General features: G+C 45.1%; 1 protein-coding gene across 3 annotated transcripts in view; it reads right to left on the bottom strand.

The window, feature by feature from the left end:
• The window catches only part of LOC115151868 (phospholipase D1), a 30,254-nt gene extending 11,378 nt beyond the window's left edge, over positions 1-18,876 (bottom strand). The window contains exons 1-15 of one of the 3 annotated variants that reach the window (XR_003867382.1): positions 18,740-18,876; positions 6,782-6,956; positions 6,269-6,432; positions 6,031-6,173; positions 5,519-5,630; positions 5,366-5,431; positions 5,217-5,275; positions 5,023-5,115; positions 3,432-3,584; positions 3,123-3,272; positions 2,514-2,597; positions 2,051-2,132; positions 1,808-1,918; positions 598-783; positions 245-464 (exon numbers count right to left, since the gene is read on the bottom strand). Coding sequence is in view for 2 of the 3 variants with exons in the window: in XM_029696178.1 (XP_029552038.1) it covers positions 245-464; positions 598-783; positions 1,808-1,918; positions 2,051-2,132; positions 2,514-2,597; positions 3,123-3,272; positions 3,432-3,584; positions 5,023-5,115; positions 5,217-5,275; positions 5,366-5,431; positions 5,519-5,630; positions 6,031-6,173; positions 6,269-6,432; positions 6,782-6,920 (1,762 nt within the window). In the remaining variant the exon portion in view is untranslated. Of the gene's footprint in view, positions 1-244; positions 465-597; positions 784-1,807; positions 1,919-2,050; positions 2,133-2,513; positions 2,598-3,122; positions 3,273-3,431; positions 3,585-5,022; positions 5,116-5,216; positions 5,276-5,365; positions 5,432-5,518; positions 5,631-6,030; positions 6,174-6,268; positions 6,433-6,781; positions 6,957-10,295; positions 10,434-18,739 lie in introns of those variants that run through there. The other 2 variants (XM_029696178.1, XM_029696187.1) reach the window with 2 other exon arrangements.
• Positions 18,877-26,188: the final 7,312 nt, after the last annotated feature.

Raw genomic sequence — 26,188 nt, 5'->3', positions numbered from 1 at the left:
AGTCTACAAATGTTAGTGCAATCTGTTTGTAACACATTCTAGTTTTGGGAACAGATAACTGCATCGAGATTTATCGATCTGAAAGTTAGCAGAATGTCCACCAAGTTTCATCTAGCTCCATCTTCTCCCACAGTTAGACAGGACGGTTAGATACACAAAGCAGCAAATGACTCAGTAAAATACAACAATTTGGGCAATGTTTAGCTTCTGCATGTGTTTATGACATGTGCATGTATGGACTCACTCTCTTCTGAGCTATCCACACTGCTAACAGAGTCGGCGTGGGCCAGTCCATGTTTCTGCAGGTGTCTCTTCATACTGAACCCTGTCCTCCTGATTCTCCCCAGCCCCTTCAACTTGGGCTGGTCCCCTGAGTCCACTACCAGGGCAGCAGCACCCTTCCCATTGCTAGGGGCAGAACTACTGGTCGGTGTGGTGGCCATCTTGAAGGAGGAACCCTCAGCCTGTGGAGACAGGAGGCAGGAGACAGAAAGACAGAGCGGGAGGAAAGTTGGTGTGGATGTCTGATCCTCACATGCTCTATGTTGGCTAGTGATCATGTGACACTCAGACTGCGTGTGTGGTTGTGTGTCTGACCTGCTCCAGGGCTACAGAGCGGGTCACACTCCCCACGTCCGTCAGACGGTGCTCTCTGTCATCCCAGCGACCATACGCCAGGTCGATCCCACCCACGAAAGCCACTGATTGGTCGATGATGATGATCTTCTCGTGATGCGCCCACAGGTATACAGAGGAGGAGACATGGTCCGGATGACGCATCACCTACAGAACACACACACACTTTTACTCCATAAAAGGATACCTCTATACCAGTGGAGGCTACTGAGGGGAGGACGGCTCATAATAATGGCTGGAATGGAGTGAATGGAATGGCATCAAAAACACACGGAACCCATGCGTTTCATGCATCTGATACCACTACTACTAACATCAAGGCTGTGACCCGATCCTGTAGGTTCATGCTCTACAACATTCGCAGAGTACGACCCTGCCTCACACAGGAAGCGGCGCAGGTCCTAATCCAGGCACTTGTCATCTCCCGTCTGGATTACTGCAACTCGCTGTTGGCTGTGCTCCCTGCCTGTGCCATCAAACCCCTACAACTCATCCAGAACGCCGCAGCCCGTCTGGTGTTCAACCTTCCCAAGTTCTCTCACGTCACCCCGCTCCTCCGCTCTCTCCACTGGCTTCCAGTTGAAGCTCGCATCCGCTACAAGACCATGGTGCTTGCCTACGGAGCTGTGAGGGGAACGGCACCTCCGTACCTTCAGGCTCTGATCAGGCCCTACACCCAAACAAGGGCACTGCGTTCATCCACCTCTGGCCTGCTCGCCTCCCTACCTCTGAGGAAGCACAGTTCCCGCTCAGCCCAGTCAAAACTGTTCGCCGCTCTGGCACCCCAATGGTGGAACAAGCTCCCTCACGATGCCAGGACAGCGGAGTCAATCACCACCTTCCGGAGACACCTGAAACCCCACCTCTTTAAGGAATACCTGGGATAGGATAAAGTAATCCTTCTAACCCCCCCCCTTTAAAAGATTTAGATGCACTATTGTAAAGTGGTTGTTCTACTGGATATTATAGGTGAATGCACCAATTTGTAAGTCGCTCTGGATAAGAGCGTCTGCTAAATGACTTAAATGTAAATGTAATACCATTCCATCAGACATTACCACAAGCCCGTCCTCCCCAATTAAGGTGCCACCAACCTCCTATGCTCTATAAACACACTGTAAACACATTTACACACACACACACACACACACACACACACACACACACCTACCTTGACATTTGGGTGGAGGTGCATTAGTGTTCTCTTGCTGTATTCACTGTTGATGCCCAAAGCTAGCTCCACCTCCTTATACAGCATCACAAAGATACGCACTCCCTGTTGCTATAGGGACAGAAAGACAGAGACACCGTTACTAATCACCACATAATCAAATCATTTAATCAATGATAAGATCCACACTAAAGCAGTTTGAGGGGTGCGAATGGACCAATGAGACAGCATTTGGTTGCTCACTGCTTTGCGTCTCAGGATGCAGTCAAGGCGCCAGCGATTTCCCTCGACAACCGGCCTTTTCATAAAGATCTCAGGGCTCAGCCTGAAAACACACACATACAATCAAATGTATTTTATAAAGCCCTTTTTACATCAGCCGATGTCACAAAGTGCAGTACAGAAACCCAGCCTAAAACCCCAAACAGCAAGCAATGCAGATGTAGAAGCATGGTAGCTAGGAAAAACTCCCTAGAAAAGCAGGAATCTAGGAAGGAACCTAGAGAGGAACCAGGCTCCGAGGGTAAACAAATATGAGATGTCCACACACTGGCAGCTGTGTGGGGTGGGTGTAACAGTATTCCAGGTCTCTGATTGTAACCCATCTGTTTGACCACAGTCTGCCTTGGAGGTGTGACCGCTATGTGCTCTCCATATGCATTGGACACACACACACACACACACACACTAAACAACCCACACGTACCACCAGTCAGTGATGAAGATCTCTTCTTCAGCCCCTTCCAGAGCGTCTGCCACGTCGGCCATGTAGGTCTTCCCATTCACATACCTATAAACACAGTTATATTATAGTCACACACTTAAAACACAGTGCAGTCTCTCTTTCATACACACACACTCCCTCTCTCTCTCGGGTAAACAGACACACAAACTTTCCCACGCACGCACGCATACACCCACCCACACACTTTCAGTGTTGCACACACCCCCTGCATGTCTCACACAGACAGTATAGTGTTGCCCCAGCAGGTGACAGGTGATGAGAAGCCCAGTGTCACTTTCCCTCTCTTTGTGTCAGGTTACTCCAGTGAGACTGATACCTTTAAGGACTGTAACTGGGCCAAACTGTACCTGGGATTACCTGGGATACCCACCTGCCACACTAGCTGGACTTTATGCTCTACTGGGACATTGGTGTGTACAGTAAATGTGTCTTGAAAAACATTCCCAGAGTCATTTCCCATTTAAAATATATATTCTGCATTGTTCTCACTTAATGTTCAGACCGGGGTGTTTAACTCTTGACTGTATTAAACGTGTCGTGGTTTAATGATTGTGGTGTAGCCGTGGATACCATTTGGCTGGGATGTTGTGCTCCTGTCGGGCGAAGGAACCGAAGCGGTGGTCGGTCAGGAAGGCAGAGCCATGTTTCTGGACGAAGCCCTCGATGGCCTGACCCCACCACCTAGCATGTCTGTAGCTGCTGCATTTCAACACCAGGGCCCTGCAGCATATACACACACACAAAAACACTGATTGTTGAAACTCCTTTTTACTCAATGATTGTCTGAATAATTTCTGGAGATTCTGTTTTTTCAATACTCCTTGGTGAGGTAGTAACCTACTTTATTTTACAACCAGCATCTTACTCAAACCCACCCACCTGGAAAGGCTATCAATCCGTACTCCGTGTCTGGTCTCTGTGTCTTTGGAGTCCATTTTGATGCAGAACTCTTTATCCACCAGGAGAACAAAGGCAATGGCTCCCGAGTCTGGCTTCATGTAGAGGAGGAACGAATCCTTCACCACCAACCAGCTACAGACAGACAGACACTGGAGTTTATTATTAAAGCACAGCTCAGCAGTATCAGCTGGAGCAGTAAGAGGAAATGAGACAACATCTGGACTCCAGAGGATAGAATCATTCTCAGACTTTGATATTTCATCTATTATTCAGGGTACTGACCGTTTGGACCAGCGGTAGCACATCTTGCTATTTCATCTATTATTCAGGGTACTGACCGTTTGGATCAGCGGTAGCACATCTTGCTATTTCATCTATTATTCAGGGTACTGACCGTTTGGACCAGCGGTAGCACATCTTGCTATTTCATCTATTATTCAGGGTACTGACCGTTTGGACCAGCGGTAGCACATCTTGCTATTTCATCTATTATTCAGGGTACTGACCGTTTGGACCAGCGGTAGCACATCTTGCTATTTCATCTATTATTCAGGGTACTGACCGTTTGGATCAGCGGTAGCACATCTTGCTATTTCATCTATTATTCAGGGTACTGACCGTTTGGACCAGCGGTAGCACATCTTGCTATTTCATCTATTATTCAGGGTACTGACCGTTTGGACCAGCGGTAGCACATCTTGCTATTTCATCTATTATTCAGGGTACTGACCGTTTGGACCAGCGGTAGCACATCTTGCTATTTCATCTATTATTCAGGGTACTGACCGTTTGGATCAGCGGTAGCACATCTTGCTATTTCATCTATTATTCAGGGTACTGACCGTTTGGACCAGCGGTAGCACATCTTGCTATTTCATCTATTATTCAGGGTACTGACCGTTTGGATCAGCGGTAGCACATCTTGCTATTTCATCTATTATTCAGGGTACTGACCGTTTGGACCAGCGGTAGCACATCTTGCTATTTCATCTATTATTCAGGATACTGACCGTTTGGACCAGCGGTAGCACATCTTGCTATTTCATCTATTATTCAGGGTACTGACCGTTTGGACCAGCGGTAGCACATCTTGCTATTTCATCTATTATTCAGGGTACTGACCGTTTGGACCAGCGGTAGCACATCTTGCTATTTCATCTATTATTCAGGGTACTGACCGTTTGGACCAGCGGTAGCACATCTTGCTATTTCATCTATTATTCAGGGTACTGACCGTTTGGATCAGCGGTAGCACATCTTGCTATTTCATCTATTATTCAGGGTACTGACCGTTTGGACCAGCGGTAGCACATCTTGCTATTTCATCTATTATTCAGGGTACTGACCGTTTGGACCAGCGGTAGCACATCTTGCTATTTCATCTATTATTCAGGGTACTGACCGTTTGGACCAGCGGTAGCACATCTTGCTATTTCATCTATTATTCAGGGTACTGACCGTTTGGACCAGCGGTAGCACATCTTGCTATTTCATCTATTATTCAGGGTACTGACCGTTTGGACCAGCGGTAGCACATCTTGCTATTTCATCTATTATTCAGGGTACTGACCGTTTGGACCAGCGGTAGCACATCTTGCTATGACCACAGCAGTTAAGTCCTGGAATACGATGACCGCCTGACCGCTTGTACACCATCCCTTCTCTGGGGAAATGAAGAGAAAAAGTAGAAGACTTCTCTTCCTGACTGAAGTATCATGGTGGTGATGAGTAGTTAGTTACAGTAGGTAGTGTAGAGTTACTCACAAGCCTTTAGGTCCCAGATCATGGATGAAGGATAGCTGGCTGACGTCTATAAACTCCATCTGAGAGAAACAAGAACATTTGAAAGTTGGACATATCCTCGTAGCGTGGACATCTCCAGCAGTGTGTGCACGTGTGTGTATGTGTCTCACCGTAGCATGGTAGTTTCTGTACATAGACATCTTCAGCAGCTTATTCAGGTAGTCCTCCAATGCTTTCTGTTACCAATAAAGACATACCGTGTTAGGAAGAGCAGAGCAGGTGATTAACAGGTGATTGACAAATGTGTTTGCCAAATGGCGTACCCTCCTGCTGGACACCTGTTCCTCCCGGGCCAACTCATCCCCGCTCCCCCGTGGCAGAGTGGGCATGGCCCTGACCTCTGACTTCCGAACACTATGCCTTCTCACTGTGTGGCTGGAAGAGAGAGAGAGGGGCGAGAGAGTGAGGATGGAGAGAGAAAGAGGAGAGGAGAGAGGGAGTCAATAGGAAATTGTTAGTGTCTTTTCAGTTTCAACATCTTTGATACTACCTGTGTGTGTGTGTATATTTTTGGTTTTACTATCCTTGTGGGGACCAGAAGTCCTCACAAGGATAGTAAAAGAAGGAACACTTGGACAAGTGGGGATATTTCGCCAGTCCCCAGAAGGAAAAAGTATATTTTAGGCTTAGGGGTTAGGTTTAGAGTTCCAGTTAGAGTTAGGATTAGAGTGAGGGGTTAAGGGTTAGGTTTAGGGGTTAGTAAAAATTGGATTTTAAATGGGAATAAATGTTTTGGTCCCCACAAGGATAGTAAAACAAACAGGTGTCTGTGTACCTGCGGGAGGGTAGTGGTATTCTCATGAAAGTCTTGTATCGGAGCAGCTCCCTGTGGAGGTCCATGAAGTGTTTCTCCTTCCTCTTGACCACCCAGCTGAACTCTCCATGTCTCATTTCAATCTTAAATACCGCAGGCAGACTCTACACAGACAGAAAAAATATAAAGGGTGTGGCTGAGTGAGTGTGTGTGTGTGTGTGTGTGTTGTGGTGCTTTGCTGAGGTATGTGTCTGTGTACCTTGTTGACACTGCGCTGTGAGGTGATATTGAAGCGGTCCTGTGCAGAGGTGAATCTCTCCACTTCTAGTATCTTAGCAGTGATGGGAGAGGAGAGAAACACCTTGGCCTCCGCCTCCTTAAACCCCACAGTATTGTAGACAGACGCAAAGCCCCGACGCTCCTCTGGGGGAACATGCACACACACATCAGAAACTACACTACACACACACCAGAAACTACACTACACACACACATCAGAAACTACACTACACACACACACACACACATCAGAAACTACACTACACACACACTCATCAGAAACTACACTACACACACACTTCTCTAAGACATAACATTCCTCACTGTCAGCCAACATCTTGAGCAAAATTTACCTGCCCACACTACACACACTGTTGCTCATGAATAGGTTATAAATAGTTAGATAGGTAAAACTGTCTTCTTATAAACTAATCCATCAATCAATGAATAAAACATTTGCACACACACTCGCATGTGCACACACACACCCTACCTGGGAGTTTAAAGTCTGTAGTGTCATATTCCCCGTCTCCTAGGTACAGCTCACGAGTGTCCAAATTCTCCATGATTTCACTCATATCCGTAGCAACCAGGTGCAACGTGCTATTGGTAGGCTCAGATTGGCGCAGCATGGTTATTGGCTAGTACGCTCGGTGCCCAGGGCTCACCTGGTGAACAGGTAGAGGGGGAGGGGGGAGGGAGATAGGGAGAGACAAGGACAGACAGAGAGACCAGGTAGACAACATGACGTCAAGGACAAGTTTACGGAATCTGACTGCAACCTTAGTGTTACTGTTACCCCCCATGGCAGTAGGTTGTGTGTATGTAAATGTGCAGATAAAGGCTGGTAAGAGTGTTTGAATGGGAACTGGTGAATAGCAGCACATCAGGAATGGCCTGTAGTAGCAGGCTAAACACAACGAGGAGAGGAAGAAACACAATGGAAATCACGCACTGTTGCCATAGGCTGTCTTCTCTGTAAGCCACAGCTTAATGCTAAAATATAACAAGGCTGCTTCCACTCTCCTTAAAGTCCAACTGAACCAAAACATAAACTTCTCCTTTTGAAAATTGCATATGTGGCATTGAAAATAATATTATAGTGTCAAAATTGACTAAAGTGTAAATAGGATATTTGCGAGATGATTAGGAAAAAATGGTATGTCACGGAATGAAGGCAATAGAACAGTTTTCCCTGGATTGCGTTTATTTCAATCCTGTCCACAACTGGCAGCACCCAAGTAATCATCAATTCAGAGTGCAGCTGTACACGACCCGATCGTAATGACCAGGGATATCCCCATGGGGCTAGTTAGGGCCCATCAGTAAATGTACATGGGACAATATTTTACACGTGGGCCCCTCAGGGGTGCATGCTTAGTCCCCTCCTATACTCCCTGTTCACCCACGACCGCTTGGCCGTGCACGACTCTAACACCATCATTAAGTTTGCTGACGCCATGATGGTGGTAGGCCTGATCACCGACAACGATGAGACAGCCTACAGGGAGGAGTTCAGAGACCTGGCAGTGTGGTGCCAGGACAACAACCTCTCCCTCAACGTCAGCAAGACAAAGGATCTGAACGTGGACTACAGGAAAAGGAGGGCAGAGCATGGCCCCATCCACATCGTCAGGGCTGTTGAGGAGCAGGTCGAGAGCTCCAAGTTCCTCAGTGTCCACATCACTAAGGAATTATCATAGTCCACATGAAGACACGACAATGCCTCTTCCGCCACAGGAGCATTAAAAGATTTGAAATGGGCCCCCAGATCCTCAAAAAGGTCTACAGCTGCACCATTGAGAGCATCTTGACTGGCTACAACACCGCTTGGTATGGCAACGGTTTGACATCAGACCGCAAGGAGCTCAATAACCTCGTACCCATGCACATGGACTCGGTACTGGTACTAAGTGTATAGAGCCAGGTTAACGTTACTTATTGTGTATTTATTCCTCCTGTTATTTTTTCTTATGGGAAGGACCCATAAGAAAGAATTTCACTGTTAGTCTATGTAACAGTTTAGCTTCCGTCCTACTCCTCGCCCCTACCTGGGCTCGAACCAGGGACCCTCTGCACACATCGACAACAGCCACCCTCGAAGCATCGTTACCGATCACTCCACAAAAGCCGCAGCCTTTGCAGAGCAAGGGGAACAACTACTTCATGGTCTCAGAGCGAGTGACGTCACCGATTGAAACGCTATTAGCGCGCATCCCGTTAGCCATTTCACACCGGTTACATCTACACCTGTTGTTTATGAAGCATCTGACAAATAGAATTTGACTTGAGATCCGCATAAGGTGAAACAGTCACTCCAGGTGCATTTGTTTTTATTTTGTTTACGGAGCATCGTTGTCCAAAAAATACTCTGTTGTTCTATCGCGCATGCACTGATGTCTGATGGGAAAAAAACGATCTTCTTGGTTTAAAGTAATGTCTTTGTTGTAATATTGCAAATGGCCTTAGCAGTTTCACAGCTACGGATTCCAGATTTATTTAAAGATAAAGTTAATTATATCTCATCTACATCACTTTCTCCCTCTCTGGTCACAGAGCAGACACTAAACAATAGGATTATCAGAGAGAAAGAGGACAAAGGTGGAGGTATGACACAGCAGTGTGATGTTTAATCCAGCATTATTTGTGTGTGTGTATTTGTGTGTGTTCTATAAAACCCAAACAGCAGATTCAAATCATCTAAAACAGGTCAGACATGCGCTCCTGAACACGTTTATGACTATCTGAGAGTAAGTGTGTGTTGACAGAAACATTGAGGCAGGTGAGCTGCTCAGACGTGGTGAAACAAGTGAGAAGTTAGAGAGATGGCTCCAAACAAACCCAGAAAAAGAGCATGGCAAGATCAGCAACCTGGTGTCCTACTAACAGAGCTGCAGTGTGTGTGTGTGTGCATGCTTGCATGTGCAAGCATGTGTGTGAGTGTGGGTGCGCCGTCCTGGCAAGGTCTCCCCTTTATCATGGCATTCATTTCCTAAAATGGTTCCTAGAGAAATAGAGAGTCTACACACACTTCCATTCACTCCCTCTGCTTTCACTCATTCACTCCGTATGGAAATAACGCTCACTTCATGCAAATACTCATGCTTCCGTTACCTGCATGTACCGTACTATATTACCCTACACACACACACTTTCATTTAGGTATTAAAAACACACACACTGTGCTCTATAAATGTTGTTTTCTGTAAATAAGGACACGACAGCAGGAAAGCCACCTACAACTAATACCATACCTCCTAAACACACACCTCTGGACATATGTCTGTGTGTCTTTATGAACTTGCAGAATTGTTTTAGAAAGCAGAAGAGAAATTCCCCCAAATCTTCATTTAAAAAAAAGTATTTCTTTCTCTATATATAGATAGATAGAGAGATAGAGAGATAGAGAGATAGAGATAGAGAGAGAGAGAGAGAGAAGTGTGAGGTTTGTGCAGCTGCGATATTCCCAGTGACAAACATTTAACAATGGGTCCGGTTAGACCGGTGCTGCAGGGAGTAGCCACTGAGAAAGGAGGAAGATTAGGAGGAGAGAAAGGAGAGTGGCAAATTAAAGATAAAAAAATGAAATAAAGTTCATATATCAGTTCATATTTCTGACAAAGAAACAAGGGCTAGTAGTCTGTGGGCGAATAGGAGTTGACTGATATAGTTTCTTATGAAATTGTGTTGCATGCTTGAGTCCAAGGGACAACACTAGATGTACAGCCAGCACTCATTCTAATTGGGGAGGCCAAGGGCGATGACCTCCCACAAACCACCCTCTGGAACGCTCACCAGCCAGGTGGCAGCATGCAGAGTTCTCTCACAAACACGCTCAGACAAAGTCATGCAAGACACACACACACACACACACCAACTTCAATTATAAAAGAAAGCCAACAGTAACAAAACACACCTTTTCCTGAGCTAAGAAAAGACAGACAGAGAGAGAGAGATGAATAGAAAGAGACAGAGTAAGACACACACAGTGACAGTGTTTCACTGACCTGTACCCACTCAGGGTATGGGAACCCCATGATCTCCGAGCCCGTACTATTCTCTCACGTCAGATAACACACACACTCTCTCTCTCTCTCTGTGTCGGAAGATCTAACTGTACTCTAGCTGCGAGTTGGAGTGAATGTGAGAGAAGGAATAGAGGGAGGGAGGATGAGGTGGGGCCTAGGGTAGAACTATTGGACAAAGACATGTCAATCACTGACATACGGCCAATGGGGAGCTGGGGGTGAGATTCAAGTCTGGGATCTCCTATCCCTGGGAACCTGTCTGTCTACACACCACCCACGTGTAAGTGCGTGTATGTGCCTTTGTGGTATTGACAATGGAATCCATCCTAGCCTTAGTTCACAAGATCATGTGACTTATTGATGACTTTCCAAAGACGTCCGGATGAGTGATTGGGGGGGGGGGGGGTCAATACAGTTACTATAGCAATATGTTTTGGGGACGATATTATAGCAATATTTGACTCCAAGTATCAATTTGTAAAGAAAGAAAAATTATATATACACACTACCGTTCAAAAGTTTGGGGTCACTTAGAAATGTCCTTGATTTTATTTCACCTTTACTTAACCAGGTAGGCTACTTGAGAACAAGTTCTCATTTACAACTGCGACCTGGCCAAGATAAAGCAAAGCAGTGTGACACAGACAACAACACAGAGATACACATGGAGTAAACAATAAACAAGCCAATAACACAATAAACAAGTCAATGGCACAGTAGAAAAAAAAGAAAGTCTATATACAGTGTGTGCAAAAGGCATGAGGAGGTAGGCAATAAATAGGTCATAATAGCGAAGAATTACAATTTAGCAGATTAACACTGGAGTGATAAATGAGCAGATGATGATGGCAAGTAGAGATACCGGTGTGCAAAAGAGCAGAAAAGTAAAAGAAAACAGTATGGGGATGAGGTAGGTAGATTGGGTGGCGATTTTTGCAATTCGTTCCAGTCACTGGCAGCAGAGAACTGGAAGGAAAGGCGGCCAAATGAGGTGTTGGCTTTGGGGATGATCAGTGAGATATACCTGCTGGAATGTGTGCTACGGGTGGGTGTTGTTATCGTGACCAGTGAACTGAGATAAGGCGGAGCTTTACCTAGCATAGACTTATAGATGACCTGGAGCCAGTGGGTCTGGCGACGAATATGTTGCGAGGGCCAGCCGACTAGAGCATACAGGTCGAAGCGGTGGGTGGTATAAGGTGATTTGGTAACAAAACGGATGGCACTGTGATAGACTGCATTCAGTTTGCTGAGTAGAGTATTGGAAGCTATTTTGTAGATGACGTCGCCGAAGTCGAGGATCAGCAGGATAGTCAGTTTTACTAGGGTAAGTTTGGCGGAGAGAGTGAAGGAGGCTTTGTTGCGAAATAGAAAGCCGATTCTAGATTTGATTTTGGATTGGAGATGTTTAATATGAGTCTGGAAGGAGAATTTACAGTCCAGCCAGACACCTAGGTATTTGTAGTTGTCCACATATTGTAGGTCAGAACCGTCCAGGGTGGTGATGCTAGTCGGGCGGGCGGGTGCGGGCAGCGAACGGTTGAAAAGCATGCATTTGGTTTTACTAGCGTTTAAGAGCAGTTGGAGGCCACGGAAGGAGTGTTGTATGGCATTGAAGCTCGTTTGGAGGTTAGTTAGCACAGTGTCCAAGGAAGGGCCAGAAGTATACAGAATGGTGTCGTCTGCATAGAGGTGGATCAGGGAATCGCCCGCAGCAAGAGCGACATCATTAATGTATACAGAGAAAAGAGTCGGCCCGAGAATTTAACCCTGTGGTACCCCCACAGAGACTGCCAGAGGTCCGGACAACATGCCCTCCGATTTGACACACTGAACTCTGTCTGCAAAGTAGTTGGTGAACCAGGCGAGGCAGTCATTAGAGAAACCAAGGCTATTGAGTCTGCCGATAAGAATACGGTGATTGACAGAGTCGAAAGCCTTGGCCAGGTCGATGAAGACGGCTGCACAGTACTGTCTTTTATCGATGGCGGTTATGATATCGTTTAGTACCTTGAGCGTGGCTGAGGTACACCCGTGACCGGCTCGGAAACCAGATTGCACAGCGGAGAAGGTACGGTGGGATTCGAAATGGTCAGTGATCTGTTTATTAACTTGGCTTTCGAAGACTTTAGAGAGGCAGGGTAGGATAGATATAGGTCTATAGCAGTTTGGGTCTAGAGTGTCACCCCCTTTGAAAAGGGGGATGACCGCGGCAGCTTTCCAATCTTTAGGGATCTCGGACGATACAAAAGAGAGGTTGAACAGGCTGGTAATAGGGGTTGCAACAATGGCGGCGGAGAGTTTAAGAAAGAGAGGGTCCAGATTGTCTAGCCCAGCTGATTTGTACGGGTCCAGGTTTTGCAGCTCTTTCGGAACATCTGCTATCTGGATTTGGGTGAAGGAGAAGCTGGGGAGGCTCGGGCGAGTAGCTGCAGGGGGACGGGGACGGGGAGCTGTTGGCCGGGGTTGGAGTAGCCAGGAGGAAGGCATGGCCAGCAGTAGAGAAATGCTTATTGAATTTTTCGATGATCATGGATTTATCGGTGGTGACCGTGTTACCTAGCCTCAGTGCAGTGGGCAGCTGGGAGGAGGTGCTCTTGTTCTCCATGGACTTTACAGTGTCCCAAAACTTTTTGGAGTTAGAGCTACAGGATGCACATTTCTGCTTGAAAAAGCTAGGCTTTGCTTTCCTAACTGACTGCGTGTATTGGTTCCTGACTTCCCTGAACAGTTGCATATCGTGGGGACTATTCGATGCTATTGCAGTCCGCCACAGGATGTTTTTGGGCTGGTCAAGGGCAGTCAGGTCTGGAGTGAACCAAGGGCTATATCTGTTCTTAGTTCTGCATTTTTTGAAAGGGGCGTGCTTATCTAAGATGGTGAGGAAATTACTTTTAAAGAACGACCAGGCATCCTCGACTGACGGGATGAGGTCAATATCGTTCCAGGATACCCGAGCCAGGTCGATTAGAAAGGCCTGCTCGCAGAAGTGTTTTAGGGAGCGTTTGACAGTGATGAGGGGTGGTCGTTTGACCGCGGACCCATAGCGGATACAGGCAATGAGGCAGTGATCGCTGAGATCCTGATTGAAAACAGCAGAGGTGTATTTGGAGGGCAAGTTGGTCAGGATAATGTCAGGATAGTGCCCATGTTTACAGATTTAGGGTTGTACCTGGTGGGTTCCTTGATGATTTGTGTGAGATTGAGGGCATCTAGCTTAGATTGTAGGACTGCCGGGGTGGTAAGCATATCCCAGTTTAGGTCACCTAACAGAACGAACTCTGAAGCTAGATGGGGAGCGATCAATTCACATATGGTGTCCAGGGCACAGCTGGGAGCAGAGGGGGGTCGGTAAGAGGCGGCAACAGTGAGAGAGTTATTTCTGGAGAGATTAGTTTTTAAAATTAGAAGTTCGAACTGTTTGGGTACAGACCTGGAAAGTATGACAGAACTTTGCAGGCTATCTCTGCAGTAGATTGCAACTCCTCCCCCTTTGGCAGTTCTATCTTGACGGGAAATGTTGGAGTTGGGTATGGAAATCTCAGAATTTTTGGTGGCCTTCCTAAACCAGGATTCAGACACTGCAAGGACATCAGGGTTGGCGGAGTGTGCTAAAGCAGTGAGTAAAACAAACTTAGGGAGGAGGCTTCTGACGTTAACATGCATGAAACCAAGGTTTTTTCGATCACAGAAGTCAACAAATGAGGGTGCCTGAGGACATGCAGGGCCTGGGTTAACCGCCATATCACCCGAGGAACAGAGGAGGAGTAGGATGAGGATATGGCTAAAGGATTTCAAAACTGGTCGTCTAGAGCGTTGGGGACAAAGAATAAAAGGAGCAGATTTCTGGGCATGGTAGAATAGATTCAGGGCATAATGTGCAGACAAGGGTATGGTAGGGTGCAGGTACAGCGGCGGTAAGCCCAGGCACTGAGTGATGATAAGAGAGGTTGCATCTCTGGACATGCTGGTTATAATGGGTGAGTTCACCGCATGTGTGGGACGTGGGACAAAGGAGGTATCAGAGGTATGATGAGTGGAACTAGGGGCTCCATTGTAAACTCAAACAATGATAACTAACCTAAACAGTATACAAGGCATATTGACATTTGAGAGAGACATAAAGCGAGGCATAAAGCAATCACAGGTGTTGATTGGGAGAGCTAGCTAAGACAACAACGGGTAAGACAACAACAGCTAATCAGCTAAAACAACAACAACAGGTAAAATGGCAATGAATGGGCAGAGAGGGTCGGTTAACTACACACAGAGCCTGAGTCCGCGGCTGGGGCCGACAGATAAACAAAAATAAACAGAATGGAGTACCGTGATTAATGGACAGTCCAGCAGGCATCTGCTATGTACCCAAGTGATCATAGGGTCCAGGGTACAGCAATAGATGGAACAGGGAAGCTGCGGCGTAGTCGCTACTACGCTAGCACGCGGGAGACACGGCGTTTAAAGTTAGCAGCCCGAGGCTAATAGAAGTGTCTGCGCCGACGTCCGACGGAGGCCGGTTGAAGGCACAGCGGATGGAGTATTCGTCGGCTGACCAGTCATGGTGGTGCGGCGGGGCGCCGCGTCGACAAAGGATCCAAGCCAGATGGCGAAAGAGGTATTGTAGTTGTAGTAATTTAGTTTGCTAGCCAGGAGATGTGCCTGGCTCACGGCTAACTGGTGCTAGCTTCGGGGCAGGGGGGTTAGCCACTATAGCCACTCGGCAGCAGCGGTGATCCGGTGCCAAGGTCCAGAGCTTACGGCAAGGATCCGGTGGAGTAGTGGATTCTAGCCGTGTTTGGGTGGAGTCCGGGTGAACAACTGAGTAGTCCGGGAGGTGGGCCTCAGGGATAGCTTCGGTACTGGGTCACTCGGTGGCAGCTGTGAAGATCAGGAGTAATGGTCCAGGGTTTACGGCAGGAATCCAGTGTTGTAGTGGAGAAACAGTCCGATACTGGTAGGCTGGAGAGTATTATCCAGGCAAAAAAAAGGGCTGGTATCTGTGCAGAAAGTAAAGGCCGCTAGCAGTGGCTAACAATGACTAAATAGCTTGTAGCTAATTAGCTAGTTAGCTGCTGATGGCTAGGTGGTTTTGGCTATAAGGTCTAAAAAATAAAAATAAAAATAGCGGTTCTGTATCACATTGGATGAGGCAGGTTACTGGAAGGTATAATTGAATTAAAATGGAAAAGAGATTGAAAATAAAATTGAAATACATACAAAAAAAGGACAAAAAATACAAACGTACACGAGAGGACAAACAATACACGTCTGCACTGCTACGCCATCTTGGATCTTTTTGAAAGAAGAGCACATTTTTTGTCCATTAAAATAACATCAAATTCATCAGAAATACAGTGTAGACAGTCATTTACAACATTAACATTGTAGCTGGAAACGGCTGACTTTTAATGGAATATCTACATAGGCGGGCAGAGGCCCATTATCAGCAACCATCACTCCTGTGTTCCAATGGCACGTTGGGTTAGCTAATCCAAGTTTATCATTTTAGAAGGCAAATTGATCATTAGAAAACCCTTTTGCAATTATGTTAGCACAGCTCAAAACTGTTGTTCTGATTAAAGAAGCAATAAAACTGGTCTTCTTTAGACTAGTTGAGTATCTGGAGCATCAGCATTTGTGGGTTCGATTACAGGCTCAAAATGGCCAGAAACAAATAACTTTCTTCTGGAACTCGTCAGTCTATTCTTGTTCTGAGAAATGAAGGCTATTCCATGCTAGAAATTGCCAAGAAACTGAAGATCTCATACAATGCTGTGTACTACTCCCTTCACAGAACAGCGCAAAGTGGCTCTAACCAGAATAGAAAGAGGATTGGGAGGCCCCGGAGCACAACTGAGCAAGAGGACAAGTACATTAGAGTGTCTAGTTTGAGAAACAGACACCTCACAAGTCCTCAAATAGGAGCTTCATTAAACAGTACCCGCAAAACACCAGTCTCAATGTCAACAGTGAAGAGGTGACTCCGGGATGCTGGCTTTCTAGGCAGAGTTCCTCTGTCCAGTGTCTGTGTTCTTTTGCAGTTTTAAAGCAAATTTTCTGCAAATCTACACATTTTGCCCAGGGCCGTGTGTTATGATACCTGAGTGACTCAACAAAATCAATGTGGGCCCCCTGGGGGGTAGAGTAATCTGGCAACGCTAACTACAAGATGTAGATAGCTGGTTAGCCTAATTTACCCATCTAGCTAACATGGCCAGTAGTTGATCAACTGGACATTTCTGAGAGGTTATAAATATCTCTAAGCAAGGTCTGTCAGTGAATGGCATAACAAGAGGGAAACTGATCATGCCCTACCAAATTTCAAAATTTAACCGTGTGCATTCTACTACTACAAACCTCAACAGCAGTAAATTAAAATCCCGACAGATTATTTGTTTTATATATAGGCAACATCCGCCAGTTGAGTATGGGTGGTCAAGGCTGGTCATTGATCAGGTTAGTTGATTTTCCTGCCTGAGCATTGTTTTATTAGTGTGTGTTTACATGCATATCTGTGGTACCGCTGCCATCTTCTGGTAGACTGAGCTACATGCACCTGGAATTAAAAACTTTCCCTGTCCTGCAACAGAGGGACGACACACACAAAAACACAATCTTTGCACAGGGTCGTGTGTGTGTGTGTGTGTGTGTGTGTTAAATAGACAGTGTTTATGTTTTTGCAGCTGGTAGATTAGATAATATCTGAGTAGAAAACAATCTGATAGTACAGTGATGCAGAATCACAAGCCCCACTTCACTTCCTGCAACCCTATGACACTTCTGACTAGACAGACACCACTTCCCCTTTCAATGTGGAGAGAGAAGGAAAGAGAGAAGGACGGATCGAGAGAGAGACCATATAGCCCATCACCAACCAATCTATCTGGGAGGATTGGTAAGCCCATCATTTCAGATCCTGTCAGGTGGGGTTTGAAATGGGATCAGCTGATGGTTGTTGGGAGACTAGGTTCCCTGATGCCCATCTCATGACCAACTCACTCACATTCCAATATTGGACACAAACAGTGAACTGTAGGCACCAACACAGAACACTTCCTTACTGTGTGTGTATGTGTGTGTGTCCATGTCATTACATATAACTGATAATGTTGTTCTAAGGTTGGACCTGTCCCCCACACTTACTGCTCCTTGAGCTCACTGTATCTGCAATCAATATTGGGCCACAAGGTGTGTATGTGTGTGTGTGTCTTTTGCCTACACCCATAAAGTCAACCAAACACACCTATACAGTGTTTGCCTGGTTGTCTTTCCTGATAAGAAAAGACAAGTGGTTCCAAGAGAATTATCTTCACCCTAAATGACATATAGGGAACACTCAACCATGCCATTCCAGAGAGGAGAGATACGTTAACGCCACAAGACACTCTCCATCCCTCTCTCTTTCTCCCCATCTCATCCCTCTCTTTCTCCCCATCTCATCCCTCTCTCCCCATCTCATCAACTCTCTCTTTCTCATCCCTCTCTCTTTCTCATCCCTCTCTCTTTCTCCCCATCTCATCAACTCTCTCTTTCCTTCCCCCGTTTGGTTGGCTAAGTGTAATATTTGCCATATTATTTCCTCAGATCCTCTCTGATCACCACAAGTGCCTTAATTGGAGCTAGGTTTTTCTTTTGTAAAATAAGACTTTTTCAGGACTGTCTCTTTCGCAACTTCCTCTCTCCCACCCCAGAGTGGTGGGGTAATGACTAAACACTACTTCTGCTAAAGCCTAAGTGTGCTACAGATTCTTGTTCAAGTGCCTTACCTGACCTTAGATCAGTGGAGTAAAACAGGGGTGAGACCCAGGTTCAATACCCAGTTGGCTACATTGGTGCTGTGACCCGGATTTCAAATAAACACACACACAAGAAGCTGGCCATCTGCAGTGGGCTACTGTATTGCAGCATCCCGAAAAACTAAATGTTACTTCTGGAATTACTTTTACATTCAGAAAGGAATTTTGTGGAAAAAATACATGACTCCTTTCTGTTTTTCAATTACATTCAATTCAGCATTGATGAAAGGAGCAAGTTTAAGTTTGTTCCACCAGACTGCTATGATGGTGTGTCATCATAGCAGTCAGAGACCAAAATGACCTTACTGATTACAATTTTGGACAGGTAACTAGTAACTGTAAATTATTACATTTAGAAGGTAACCTAGCCAACCCTGACCATACCCATTGACTCGATCTGACAAGGGAGTCGACCAGTCAGATGTTTTTCTACGGTTGGAGGATAAGAGTTTGTTTGCTTGTTTGATTTCGAATATAAATTAACCATGGAGTGGGGACAGACTCCCTCAACTTTTTCTAGACATTAATCTTCGTCATCAAGGAAATAATTTAACAGGAGCTTATGACAATATACACAACATAGGCAAATACCCTACATAAAGGTTGTGAAAATGAAAACATAGCTACCTCATTAAGTAGAATCGGGTCATTAATTACACACGGTTGAAGGCTGGTAAGTTAGGGGTTCCCGGTGATCGGTTTGAGGAGTAAACGTCGAGTGCAAGGGAGCCAGACGGAATCATCTGCCAACCACACCACGCTACGCCACGCCACGCCCCCTCCCCTCTCTCTCTCTCTCTCTCTCCTCTCTCTCTCTCTCTCTCTCTCTCTCTCTCTCTCTCTCTCTCTCCTCTCTCTCTCTCTCTCGCTCTCTCTCTCTCTCTCTCTCTCTCTCAGCTGGAGAACAAAAATTATGCAACCAACCTGTCAATCGCAATAGGTTTATGTCCCCCAGTCAGAGAGAGAGAGGTGAAGAGGAAGAGAGAGATGGAGAAAGAAAGGGAGTCAATACTGTTGTGTGTATTCAGCTGCCCAGACGTGCAGTGAATAAAATATTGATTTTGGCAAACTCTCGCCCTCTCCTTCCCTCCCTATCTCCTCTGGTAATCAGAAAGCAGTTGTGTTGAAGATTCACCGATAAATGACAGCCATTAACCTTCCACACAGAGGCGGCTTGAATTTTCCACATGCTGCCTTTATCGCGCTCTCTCTCTTCTCTCAATTCAAGGGCGATATATCGTCATGGGAAACATGTTTACATTGCCAAAGCACCGTCTCACCCGGGGATGGTTGAGAAGTCTGTGTTCTGGGAAGGAAGCCGAGATAAGCGGAAGGTTGTGGGTGCGTTCCAGTTAACGCACATTGGGCAAATTGACTTGCACAGAATATCAAATCTTTACAATGTCTGGGGAAGCGTCTCAGCAACCACGTCACTGATTTCTGCAGGCTTACAGTGCAAAATGTGTGTATCTGGAACGCATCCTTATTTATTCCCCTGCTGCTGTTTAGACCACCGCAGCAAGGTGGTTCATTGGTTCAGCCGACTATAACTACCAGAAATGATGCAACCATAAACAAAAGCTGTACTCTGAAAGCAACCCAGTCTCTACATACATACATACACACACACACACACATTTTTTTACAGATGAGTAATTTTGCGCAGTGGGTACAAGTACAGTCCAGAGGAGCCTTGAATTCCGAGAGAGGGAGAAAAAGAGAAAGAGAGCAAGAGAGACAGAGAAATGTCAAATAAAATTGTATTTGCCACATGATTCGAAGACAACAGGTGTAGACTAACAGTGAAATGATTACTTATGGGTCCTTTCCAACAACGTAGAGTTAAAGATAAGATAACAAAGATTTTCTTTTTAAATGAAATAGTGACATGACGAATAAATCCACAGTGAATAACGAATAAAAATAAAGAGTAAAAATAACATGGCTGTATACAGGGAGTAGAAAATAACATGGCTATACACAGGGAGTAGAAAATAACATGGTTGTATACAGGGAGTAGAAAATAACATGGCTATATACAGGGAGTAGAAAATAACATGGCTATACACAGGGAGTAGAAAATAACATGGCTGTACACAGGGAGTAGAAAATAACATGGCTATACACAGGGAGTAGAAAATAACATGGCTATACACAGGGAGTAGAAAATAACATGGCTATACACAGGGAGTAGAAAATAACATGGCTATATACAGGGAGTAGAAAATAACATGGCTGTACACAGGGAGTAGAAAATAACATGGCTATACACAGGGAGTAGAAAATAACATGGCTATACACAGGGAGTAGAAAATAACATGGCTATATACAGGGAGTAGAAAATAACATGGTTGTATACAGGGAGTAGAAAATAACATGGCTATACACAGGGAGTAGAAAATAACATGGCTATACACAGGGAGTAGAAAATAACATGGCTATACACAGGGAGTAGAAAATAACATGGTTATACACAGGGAGTAGAAAATAACATGGCTATACACAGGGAGTATAAAATAACATGGCTATACACAGGGAGTAGAAAATAACATGGCTGTATACAGGGAGTAGAAAATAACATGGTTATATACAGGGAGTAGAAAATAACATGGCTATACACAGGGAGTAGAAAATAACATGGCTGTATACAGGGAGTAGAAAATAACATGGCTGTATACAGGGAGTAGAAAATAACATGGCTATACACAGGGAGTAGAAAATAACATGGTTGTATACAGGGAGTAGAAAATAACATGGCTATACACAGGGAGTAGAAAATAACATGGCTATACACAGGGAGTAGAAAATAACATGGTTGTATACAGGGAGTAGAAAATAACATGGCTATACACAGGGAGTAGAAAATAACATGGTTGTATACAGGGAGTAGAAAATAACATGGCTATACACAGGGAGTAGAAAATAACATGGTTGTATACAGGGAGTAGAAAATAACATGGCTATACACAGGGAGTAGAAAATAACATGGTTGTATACAGGGAGTAGAAAATAACATGGCTATACACAGGGAGTAGAAAATAACATGGTTGTATACAGGGAGTAGAAAATAACAAGGCTATATATACGGAGTACAAAATAACATGCCAATATTTATTTTTATTTAACCTTAATTTCACAAAACTTGCATACATTTTTTTAACTAGGCAAGTCAGTTAAGAACAAATTCTTACTTACAATGACGGCCTACCCCTGCCAAACCCGGACAACACTGGGCTAATTTTGTGCCGCCCAATGGGACTCCCAATCACAGCCGTTTGTGATACAGCCAGGAATCAAACCAAGGTCTGTAGTGACACCTTTAGCACTGAGATGCAGTGCCTTAGACCGCTGCGTTACTCGGGAGCCCTATATACTGGGAGTGCCAGTACCGAGTCGATGTGCAGGGTACGAGGTAATTGAGATAGCTATGTACTGTACATATACAGTGCCTTCAGAAAGTATTCAGACCCCTTGACTTTCACATTTTGTTAGGTTACAGCCTTATTCTAAAATGGATTAAATTATTTTTTCCCTTACTGAGTGCCCTTTGTCAAACTCCAAGCGGGCTGTCATGTGCCTTTTACTGAGGAGTGGCTTCCGTCTGGCTACTCTACCATAAAGGCCTGATTGGTGGAGTGCTGCATAGATGGTTGTTCTTCTGGAAGGTTCTCCCATCTCCACAGAGGCACTCTAGAGCTCTGTCAGAGTGACCATCGGGTTCTTGGTCACCTCCCAGACCAAGGCCTTTCTCCCCCAATTGCTTGGCTGGGCGGCCAGCTCTAGGAAGAGTCTTGGTTGTTCCAAACTTCTTCCATTTAAGAATGATGGAGACCACTGTGTTCTTGGGGGCCTTCAATGCTGCAGAAATGTTTTGGTACCCTTCCCCAGATCTGTGCCTCGACACAATCCTGTCTCTGAGTTCTATGGACAATTCCTTTGACCTCATGGCTTGGTTTTTGCTCTGACATGCACTGTCAAATGTAGGACCTTATATAGACAAGGATGATCTCAAGGATGATCAATGGAAACAGGATGCACCTGTAACCGATGTGAAATGGCTAGTTAGTTAGCGGTGGTGCGCGCTAACAGCGTTTCAATCAGTGACGTCACTCGCTCTGAGACTTGAAGTAGGGTTTCCCCTTGCGTTGCAAGGGCCGTGGCTTTTGTGGCGCGATGGGTAATGATGCTTCGTGGGGTGTCAGTTGTTGATGTGTGCAAGGGTCCCTGGTTCGAGCCCGGGTTGGGGCGAAGAGAGGGACGGAACCTACAGTTACACACCTCATAGCAAAGAGTCTGAATACTTATGTAAATACGTTTTTTCAGTTTTCATATATTTATTTTTTGCAGATATTTCTAAAAATCTGTTTTTGTTTTGTCATTATGGGGTATTGTGTGTAGATTGCTGAGATTTTTATTTTATTTAATACATTTTAGAATAAGGCTGTAACGTAACAAAATGTGGAACAAGTCAAGGAGTCTGAATACTTTCCGAAGGCCCTGTAGGTAGAGCTAAAGTGACCAGGCTACAGGATAGATAAAAGACAGTTGCAGCAGCATATGTGGTGAGTGTGAACGTGTGTGTGTGTGTTTGTGTGTGTGTGTATGTGTGGCGTCAGTATGCATGTGTGTGCATGTTATGTGTGTGTGGGTGTATATGTGTGTAGGGGTGTCAGTGTATGTGTTACTGTGGGGGTAGAGTCCAGTGTGTCTGCATAAAGTCAGAGCAAGAGAGTTATTTCAAAAAAGGGTCAATGCAGGCAGTCCGGAGAGGGGGAGAATGGGAGGAAGGGAGAAAGTAATCACCATTCCAGTTCAACAGAATTTCTGCTCTAATGACCACATTTCCTCTCCTACCTGTTCCTGTTACAATACAAGCAGTTTAAAAAAAAAATCAAGATGGAGTGAGCATGATGCAACCAACTGCTAAGAAATCATGGTGTTGTGGTGATAGAGCAGGAACAGCCAACACAGGGCTTGAACTGGCAACCTTGCTATTATAGGACAAGCTCACGAGGTCCAGACGTCTGGGTGGAGGCTGTAGTGCCCTCACATTGAGGGTTGCTACAGTTAGACTGAGTGCCATAGTGCCAATGTAACATTCTCTAGCAGAAGACTTTGGCTCTGTTTCAATCTGATAATGACATAATGGACCTTCCTGCCTGCCAGGACAGGGTTCTAGTGTGCTGTTATGATATTACTCCAGCAGTCTACAGCACTGCTTTACAATCCTTTCTAGTCTAAGCTCCATGCTATTGTGACCATCCTGCTCGAACCTGTCAGGACAGTTAGGTGGGAAGATTAGGTGGAGGACAATTGTTAGGGAATTCAGCCACCCTCTTTCTCTCTTTCAACTGAAATAAATTGAAATTAGCTTTATTGGCATAAATGGGTATTGGGTACGACTGTTGTCAAGGCAATGCAATTAAATCATTCCATTAGGTTAATTGTTACTTTCAATTATCGCTCTCTCCACACTCCCTTTCCTCTCTCTGTCAGTCTGTCTGTTTGTGAAGGACAGGAGGCAGTAGGTGAGAGTGTGGTACGTTTTTTACCTTCAGCATCACTCTGTCAAAAGGGAAATATAGTGTTTTTTCTAACACGTATCTACATACAGTACCAGTCAAAGGTATGGACACACCTACTCATTCAAGGGTTTTTCTTTATTTGTACTATTTTCTACATTGTAGAATAATAGTGAAGACATCAAAACTATGAAATAACACATATGCAGACCTTTGGCATTCTAGTTGTCAATTTGTTGAGGTAATCTGAAGAGATTTCACCCCATGCTTCCTGAAGCACCTCTCACAAATTGGATTGGAGGGCACTTCTTACATACCATATGCTCAAGCTGCTCCCACAACAGCTCAATAGGTAGCCTAGTGGTTAGAGCATTGGGCCAGTAACTGAAAGGTTGCTAGATCAAAGCTGACAAAGTTCAAATATGTTGTTATGTCCATGAACAAGGCATTTAACCCACTGTTCCCTGGTAGGCTGTCATTGTAAATAAGAATTTGTTCTTAAATGACTTATCTAAGTAAATAAAAAATTGGGTTGAGATCCAGTGACTGTGCTGGCCACTACATTATAGACAGAATACCAGTTGACTGCTTCTTCCCTAAATGGTTCTTGCATAGTTTGTTGTCATTATCCTATTGTAGGAGGAAATTGGCTCCAATTAAGTGCCGTCCACGGGGTATGGCATGCCGTTGCAAAATGGAGTGTTAGCCTTCCTTCTTCAAGATCTCTTTTACCCTGTACAAATCTCCCACTTTACCACCACCAAAGCACCCCCAGACCATCACATTGCCTCCACCATGTTTGACAGGTGGCATCTTTTATTTTTTTCTGCATCTCACGAATGTTCTTCTTTGTGATCCGAACACCTCAAACTTAGATTTGTCTGTCCATAACCCTTTTTTCCCAATCTTCCTCTGTCCAGTGTCTGTGTTTTTTTGCCCATCTTAATCTTTTCTTTTTATTGACCAGTCTGAGATATGGCTTTTTCTTTGCAACTCTGCCTAGAAGGCCAGCATCCTGGAGTCACCTCTTCACTGTTGACGTTGAGACTGGTGTTTTGCGGGTACTATTTAATGAAGCTGCCAGTTGAGGACTTGTGAGGCATCTGTTTCTAAAACTAGACACTCTAGGCACTCCTCTTTCTAATCTGGTTTGAGCCAGTTTGCGCTGTTCTGTGAAGGGAGTAGCAAACAGCGTTGTAGGAGATCTTCAGTTTCTTGGCAATTTCTCGCATTGGAATAGTCTTCATTTCTCAGAACAAGAATAGACTGACGAGTTTCAGAATAACGGTCTTTGTTTGTGGCAAATTTGGGCCTGAAATATACCCACAAATGCTGATGCTCCAGATACACAACTAGTATAAAGAAGGCCATTGCTTCTTTAATCAGAACAACAGTTTTCAGCTGTGCTAACATAATTGCAAAAGGGTTTTCTAATGATTTATTACCCTTTTAACTTATGGGGAAAACGCAAATTGGAACTTTCTCATTCTTAACTCCTGTGACTGGACGCCGTTCAGGCCTGATGGAGGTATACCCGCCTTGTCATCTGTCCCTACCCGAATGGCCTTTGCTACCTGGAACTTGCCTGCAGAGGAAGTCGTCTCCATCTTCTTGTCCTCCTCCATCTTATAGTGGAGTGGACGGAGAACAGCAAGAGGATTGTTCCAATTAGTGTTGGTCCCATGTCACAAGTTGTGGAAACCGAAGGCAGCGGCATGCTGCTAAGCGGACTGGAGTGTCTGCGAGAGGTTCGGAGCAGATTAACATAAGGAATAGCTTCTCCGTACTGGTGCCTGATCTACCTGTGGCTTCATCGCCGGGATTGCCTGTGTCTGCAACGGCTGCGCTGACTCCAAATATGCGGACTCCAGCAGCGGCTTCGTTGTTGAGTTCGGCTCCTTTCCCTCTCTCTGGATCTGACAGGGCACTGCCTGCTGTGGGAGGTCTGGACCTATCACCGGGAGTAGTGGGCGTATGCTATCCTGCTTCTTGTGGTCCTTTAAAAGGTTCAACGAATTGTATGAGGAGTAGTAATGGGCGGATATCTCCATCCCCTTGTCTGGCCATTGTATTGGGCAGTTCAATGGTGAGAAATGTCTCTGGTGTCACATTTGTGTGTAGAGAAGGACCAAGGCGCAGCGTGAGTATCGTTCCACATCTTTTATTTGAATGTGAAACTCGGCGAGACAAACAGCGCTTAACTAATAACAAACAACAAACCGTGACGACAGCGGTGCAACATGCACTAACTCAAAATAATCTCCCACAAACACAGGTGGGAAAAACAACAACTTAAATATGATCCCCAATTAGAGACGATGACCAGCTGCCACTAATTGGGAATCTGCCTCAAATTGAGGGTTCAACCCCCAATTAACTAAACATAGAAATACGAAATACAAATAACTAGACTGAACATAGAAATACATAAACATAGAACAGTGCCCAAAACCCGGAATACTAAATCAAACACCCTAACTAACACAACCAGCCCGAACCACATAAAACAAATACCCCCTGCCACGTCCTGACCAAACTACAATAACAAATAACC

This window comes from Salmo trutta, chromosome 2 (genome assembly GCF_901001165.1).
Source record: "Salmo trutta chromosome 2, fSalTru1.1, whole genome shotgun sequence".
Classification (NCBI taxonomy): domain Eukaryota; kingdom Metazoa; phylum Chordata; class Actinopteri; order Salmoniformes; family Salmonidae; genus Salmo; species Salmo trutta.
The sequence above is the reverse complement of the archived record's forward strand: the minus strand, read 5'-3'. Positions and strand labels throughout refer to the sequence as shown.